Source organism: Orcinus orca, chromosome 19 (assembly GCF_937001465.1).
Source record: "Orcinus orca chromosome 19, mOrcOrc1.1, whole genome shotgun sequence".
Taxonomy (NCBI): Eukaryota; Metazoa; Chordata; class Mammalia; order Artiodactyla; family Delphinidae; genus Orcinus; species Orcinus orca.
Genome location: NC_064577.1, coordinates 43,401,283 through 43,407,902, shown reverse-complemented (window position 1 = coordinate 43,407,902; position 6,620 = coordinate 43,401,283). Strand labels below are relative to the sequence as shown.

General features: G+C 50.9%; 1 protein-coding gene across 3 annotated transcripts in view; it reads left to right on the top strand.

Annotated features, from left to right (window-relative positions):
• SOCS7 (suppressor of cytokine signaling 7) overlaps positions 1-6,620 on the top strand; it is a 33,053-nt gene continuing 26,433 nt past the window's right edge. For all 3 annotated transcript variants that reach the window (XM_033410716.2, XM_004282700.3, XM_004282699.3), the window contains exon 1: positions 1-1,137. In XM_033410716.2, coding sequence (XP_033266607.1) covers positions 173-1,137 — 965 coding nt within the window. In that variant the 5' untranslated portion in view covers positions 1-172. The remainder of the gene's footprint in view (positions 1,138-6,620) is intronic.

Sequence of the window (6,620 nt, the reverse complement as noted above, 5' to 3'; positions counted from 1 at the left end):
GGTGGGCTCGCGCTGGGCTCCGCGCGCCCCCCGCCCCCTCTATGAGGCAGAGGCCGCAGCGGCCGTTAGCACTGTCGTTCCGGGGGCCGCGGCGGGCGGGGCTCCGGAGGGGCCCGGCCTAGTCCCCACCCCAGCCCGGCTCCCAGCTGCCCGCCCTCCCTCCCTCTCCCCGATGCAGGGGGCCGAGCTCCGGGATGGTGAGGCGGCGGCGGGGGCCGCTTCGTACCGCGTCCTGAGCCGCCTGCTCGGCTATGGAGAGGCGGCCCCCGAGCCAGGCCCGCCGCCGCCGCCTCCGGGCCATGGCCCCGCGCCGCCACCCTTCCTCGCGCGGCCGGGCCCGCGGGGCTCCCGGCCGCCTCAGCTGATGGTGTTCCGCAACGTGGGTCGGCCGCCGGAGGAGGAGGACGCGGAGGCGGCCCGGGAGCCGGGACCCTCGGAACTGCTGTGTCCTCGGCACCGCTGTGCCCTGGACCCCAAGGCCCTGCCGCCGGGGTTGGCGCTCGAGCGGACCTGGGGCCCGGCGGCTGGACTAGAGGCGCAGTTGGCGGCTCTGGGGCTCGGGCAGCCTGCGGGGCCCGGGGTCAAGACGGTCGGCGGGGGTTGCTGCCCGTGCCCGTGCCCCCCGCAGCCGCCCCCTCCGCAGCCCCAGCCGCCTGCTGCCGCCCCGCAGGCCGGGGAGGACCCCACGGAAACGAGCGACGCGCTGCTGGTCCTGGAAGGCTTGGAGTCGGAGGCCGAGAGCCTGGAGACTAACAGCTGCTCGGAAGAGGAGCTCAGCAGCCCGGGCCGCGGAGGAGGAGGGGGCGGCCGGCTTCTTCTGCAGCCCCCGGGCCCTGAGTTACCCCCGGTGCCCTTCCTGGTGCAGGACTTGGTCCCTCCAGGGCGCTTGAGTAGAGGGGAGCAGCAGCAACCTCCCCCACCCCCGCCTCCTCCTGGGCCCCTCCGGCCGCTCGCGGGCCCTTCTCGGAAGAGCTCCCTCAAAGTCCGCCTCAGTCGCCTCTTCCGCACGAAGAGCTGCAACGGTGGCTCCGGCGGTGGGGATGGGGCCGGCAAGAGGCCTTCCGGAGAGCTGGGTGCTTCAGCTGCGAGCCTGACAGACGTGGGAGGCTTTGCGGGCCGGGAGCTGGACGCGGGGAGGTGAGACCGGCTGGGGGGCGGTGGGGCTGGCTGACCGACTTCCTTTTCTTGTTTCATTTCCCTTTTATTCTACTGCTAACACGATCCTGACAATTCTTAAGGTATGGTCTTCATAAGGAGGCGGAGACTTGGGGTGAAAGGTGGTGACATTGCCCATTAGGTTAGAGCTGATTGTGGGAGCAGCCTTCACTCTTAAGAATTCACTCGCGCGGTGACACTTATCAGCTGGTTAGCATCTCTCTAGTTGGGCGATGATTCCAAACCATCCCCCCCCACGCCCACCCTGTCCCAGCTTTTAAAGTTTTTCCAAGGTGTCTGTTCTACCATTACCCCTGGCAGGGGGCTTGATGGAAAGGTGTAGCCTTTGGGGCAAAAAGTTGGTGTTGTGTTTGACCACCTTGCTTATTCTTTCTGTGTACCAGCACCCCCTTCACACTCACGCGTGCAGATGATGTGACAGACTTGTGTAGTTGTAGGCCACCAGTCAGTTGGGCATCTCTGTTCAAAGTTTTAATGTTTTCTTGGTTGGTTTCTTAGATATACTTGGTATCTCAAGCCTGTATGCTGACCACTGTGAGAATAGAAAATAGCCTTGCTCTCAAACCCACATGAGAAGTCTAAGTACGAGGTATACTCATGTACATTAGTACATGAGTTCTAGGCCAATTGATGAAAATTCCAAACTTAGACATTTTTTTCCTGCATTTCTGAAGGGTGGACGGCTCTCAGATATCCAGTGTTAGATTTGTACATCGGTTTAGAAAAGCTGTCAACTTTTGTGTCAATGAAATGAGACTTCCCTTGTGGTAACTGCCATTGTGGTTTGCACCGTTGAGTGGGTTCTTAGAAAGATTGGAATTGGTTTTGATGCAGCTCATGTGATGGATGCATGAGATGCACTGGCAGCCACAACCCAAGGGTGAAAAACATTGAGAACTACTGTTCCCCAGAGTCACGTGGGGAGCTTTGGGAAATGATCAGAGGGCCAAGACTGAATTTTTAAAAAGCTCCCTAGTCGGTCCTAAGGTGTGATCTGGACTGGAAACCACTCATCCTTTCAAAGGAACTTGTACTTCAAGAGGAAAGTGTGGGGTCAGGTTTTTTTTGTTTGTTTCTTTTTGTTTTTGCCATGTGGCACGGGGGAAGCTCAGTTCCCTGACCAGGGATGGAACCTGTGCCCCCTGCAGTGGAAGCGCAGAGTCCTAACCCCTGGACTGCCAGGGAATTCCCTTGGTCAGTTTGACTTTGTTGCCTTTTCTGAACAGCTGGGCGGGGGGCTTATCTTGGGGATCAGACCAAACCCAGACTTCCTGAGGAAATCAGTACGTTGATGCGTGTTGCCCCTTCAGGTAGATGTATGTTTCCACATTTGCCTCCCAATGAACTCACGCTGGGAGCTCAGGTCTGGAAAAGTGTGGCTGCTGAAGCAGCTATTTCGTGGTAGGCTCTGCATTCGATGCTCCATGTAACCAGTGTAGATGAAATTTTCATCAGCTGCGGGGAGGGCAGGATTGAAGCTGTGGGTAATGACATAGGATAGATTGCTAGTTTTCTTGTGGTTTGTCTTGCCTTTGTTCCATATTGACCAGGACTTGGTCTAAGATTCCAGAGACGCCAAATAGGAGGTGTGGCGTGAAATTAGCTGCTATGTCTAATAGATTAGGAGGAGGAAAAGGCATATAACATTATACGGTTTTTTGCATTTGGAAGCAGAATTTAATGGTCATTGGCTGCTCTGTGACCAACCCTCACACTAAGCACAATACAGATTTCTACTGCAGAGCAAATTGGGCTGTAGCTCTGCAAAGAAGCTTAGTTCAGGGCACTGGAGAATTACATTTTTTGGTCCAAGAGCTTTTTCTGATGAATTGGAGAAGAGCTAGGTATTCATGTATGAACGTTTGGTTGACTGCTGTTAGGAGGCAGCATGTTGTACAGAGAATGTGAACATTTAGATTCCATGTAGGACTCCAGCATCAGCTGTGGGATGCGGGCCAATTTTGTCTTCTTCATACTTCCCCCGTTTTTTAATCTGTAAAATGGGAGTGATTCCTGTCTTGTTCCTGTCCTTATAGGAATAGAGTGAAGACAAGAGAAATTGAGATGGAATATTTTGTGCTTTTGGAGGAGAAGCAGTAAGATTGAACTGGTGATTTTTTTTTTTTAGTGCTTAGGATTTGGTGCTGTTAGATTTTCTTGTTAGCTTCTCCACAGCTTACTATGTGCCAGTCTTGCTGGCAGCCTCGCAGCTGTGAGAAGCTTGATAAGTCTGGCCAGGGTAGTTGTGATTTCTATGGATCTACACCTCCTTAGTAAGTCCGCCCTGTTGGGAGGAAGGATAAGTTTGGATTTTTAGCTTGTGCTCTTGTTTTGATTGGTAGGACCTGGAAGCCATGAGAAATGTCAGTCTTTTGCCAGAAGGTATATGCCTGCCTTCTTATTGTTGGAGTTAATTACGAGTCTCTGCAGTCTTTGCTGTATAATTTGGGGCTTTTACAGTAACCTCTGGGCATGATTCTCTTTGCTCTTCTCAGCATTTACCTTCCCCACAGCTATTACTAGAAAGTACCTCCTACAATCATTTTTTAATTTTATTTAATTAATTTATTTTTTTGGCCATGCCGCACGGCATGTGGGATCTTAGTTCCCTCACCAGGGATAGAACCTGCGCCCACTGTGGCGGAAGCGCAGAGTCTTTTTATTTATTTATGTATGTACGTATGTATGTATGTATGGCTGCGCTGGCTCTTCGTTGCTGCGTGCGGGCTTTCTTTCGTTGCAGCGAGCGGAGGCTGCTCTTCGTTGTGGTGTGCTGGCTTCTCATTGCTGTGGCTTCTCTTGTTGCGGAACACGGGCTATAGACACATGGGCTTCAGTAGTTGTGGCACTCGGGCTCAGTAGTTGTGGTTCACGGGCTCTAGAGCACAGGCTCAGTAGTTGTGGCACACGGGCTTAGTTGCTCTGTGGCATGTGGGATCTTCCCAGACCAGGGCTCGAACCCGTGTCCCCTGCATTGACAGGAGGATTCTTTTTTCGTTTTTTGGCTGCGTTGGGTCTTCATTGCTGCGCATGGGCTTTCTCTAGTTGCGGCAAGTGGGGGCTACTCTTTGTTGCGGTGCACGGGCTTCTCATTGTGGTGGCTTCTCTTGTTGTGGAGCATGGGTTCTAGGCATGCGGGCTTCAGTAGTTGTGGTGCACAGGTTCAGTAGTTGTGGCTCACAGGCTCTAGATCACAGGCTCAGTCGTTGTGGCGCACAGGCTTAGTTGCTCCACGGCATGTGGGATCTTTCCAGACCAGGGCTCGAGCCCATGTCCCCTGTATTGGCAGGTGGATTCTTAACCACTGCGCCACCAGGGAAGCCCGAAACGCTGAGTCTTAACCACTGGACCTCCAGGGAAGTCCCCCTACAATCATTAATAAGGCTTAACAGTTTACATATTTTAACATTAAGCAAACTTTAGTTCCTTTCAGATGCTTTAGAGTCTGCTAAGTTGACCTTCCTGGATATACAGAGTCTTAGGTCTAGTATGAGTTAGCTTAGGTAACTCTTTTGAAGTGAAGGAAGAAATGGGCCCACCAGCTAATCAGGTTTCTGTTCTGAAGAACTGGGCTGGGCCGTGTAACACACATATGTTGGGATTCAGAGAGCTGGGCTTGATGCCCGTGGGCTTCAGTGTTATATACGATTGCTATTTCAGGAAAACCAGTGAAGTTCCCTTGTCTGTTTCACATATGTTTAGCTGATTGTCTTCCTTTGTGTTTGGTGAGAAATAGCATTTGGTCTTACTTTTTTGAATCATCACATAATACATACTTGGTTGGAAATGGGTACCTTGTTCATTTCTCGAGGTTTGTTTTTTTCTTACTTACCAGTTGAGGATATTACTGGCAGTCTTCATAGTTGTGAGGTGGAAAAATGGAGAACAGTTCTGTAGTGGTTTCCTATCTGGGAAGAAAGATTCAATTCTGGAAAGAGAGGCAGGCTCCCTTGGCATCAATTTGGGGCCCTGCTGTCGTGGACAGACCTGGCAGACATGAGAAACCCTTTTCTCTGTTTTCCTGGGTCTTCAGGTCTAAGGGGTCTTTTTGAGAAAGAGCATGACATGCTGAGAGCAAAATGATTTTATGGTGTGGTGAGGAGGGTCTGATTTTTTTTTTTTAAACTCCAAGTGTTTTTATTTTTAAAATTATTTATTTATTGGCTGCATCGGGTCTTCGTTGCTGCGTGCAGGCTTTCTCTAGTTGTGGAGAGTGGGCACTCTTTGTTGTGGTGTGCAGGCTTCTCAGAGCTCAGTGCGCAGGCTCAGCTGTTGTGGCGCATGGGCTTAGTTGGCAGCATGTGGGATCTTCCAGGACCAGGGCTCGAACCCGTGTCCTCTGAATTGGCAGGCAGATTCTTAACCACTGCGCCACCAGGGAAGTCCCAAGGAGGGTCTGACTTTATGTTTCGGTTTTGGGTCCATATTCTGTTGATCTTTTAAACTATTTTTCCATGAAGTGGTTGTGGTTGACAAGCTCTCTTTTGGAATGAGCAGCCTGGCTTCAGAAATCTCTGTCCATTTGAGTCTTGTGTCTTTTACTTCTTAACATTTTGTCCACTGACATCATTCCTAAGGTTTTAGACCTTGGGCTACACCTCTAGGCTTTTCTCTGGAAGTTCCCTCCATAGGTTCTTTAGTTGGTTTATGGTGGAGTTTCAGATCTGACCTTGTTGCACAGGTCTGTGTATTGGAACTAAAAATGAACATGTGGTTTTTGTGCCTGTAGCTCAAGAGCAGACACTAGCTTACGATGTGTTGGAAATGGCAGAGGCTGGCTGACTTGGCACTGTGTGCCTTAGCAGGGGCAGAGGTAAATTGTGGCTGCAAAACCTGATATTTGGACATCCTACTTTAGAAGTTAGAAAAGGACATGTGTAAGTCTTAGGACACCATAGAGGGGATTTATGGACAAGAGAGGGAAAGCATTACTATTTCATTGTTTATATTTTAGGCTTCAAGGAATTTGAAAAGTGGCCAGTGGTTATATCAGTGTGTTGTCAGCCTGTCTAGTCTAATGAACTCCTTTTATCCCACAGATCTGTTGCCATACAGTTAGTAATTTGCAGAGTGGAAATGGACAGAGGCATCCTATCTCTGTTACCTGCAGCACAAGCAGTGCATAGCTGACACAAAGGACTACTTGCCTCAGAGAAGACCTTTACCTAAGGTCTTCTGCTGCCCCTGTCTTGTTCTGCCATCTGAGGCATAGCCCACCAAGTCCTACCCCACACCACCCGTCAGGTTTTTCTGCTGCTAAGATGCAAGTGGCCCACTGGCAGAGTTACAGTGGCTTAACTTTGTACCCTAATGCTTGTCAAGGTGGTCTGGGGAGGAATAGAATAATATGGGAATGTAGTATAGAAGGGTTAGTTAAAAATGTTATCTGGAGCTGTGTCATTCATGTTGCTCTCCAAAAAACAGCACATCCAGCTTAGAATGGT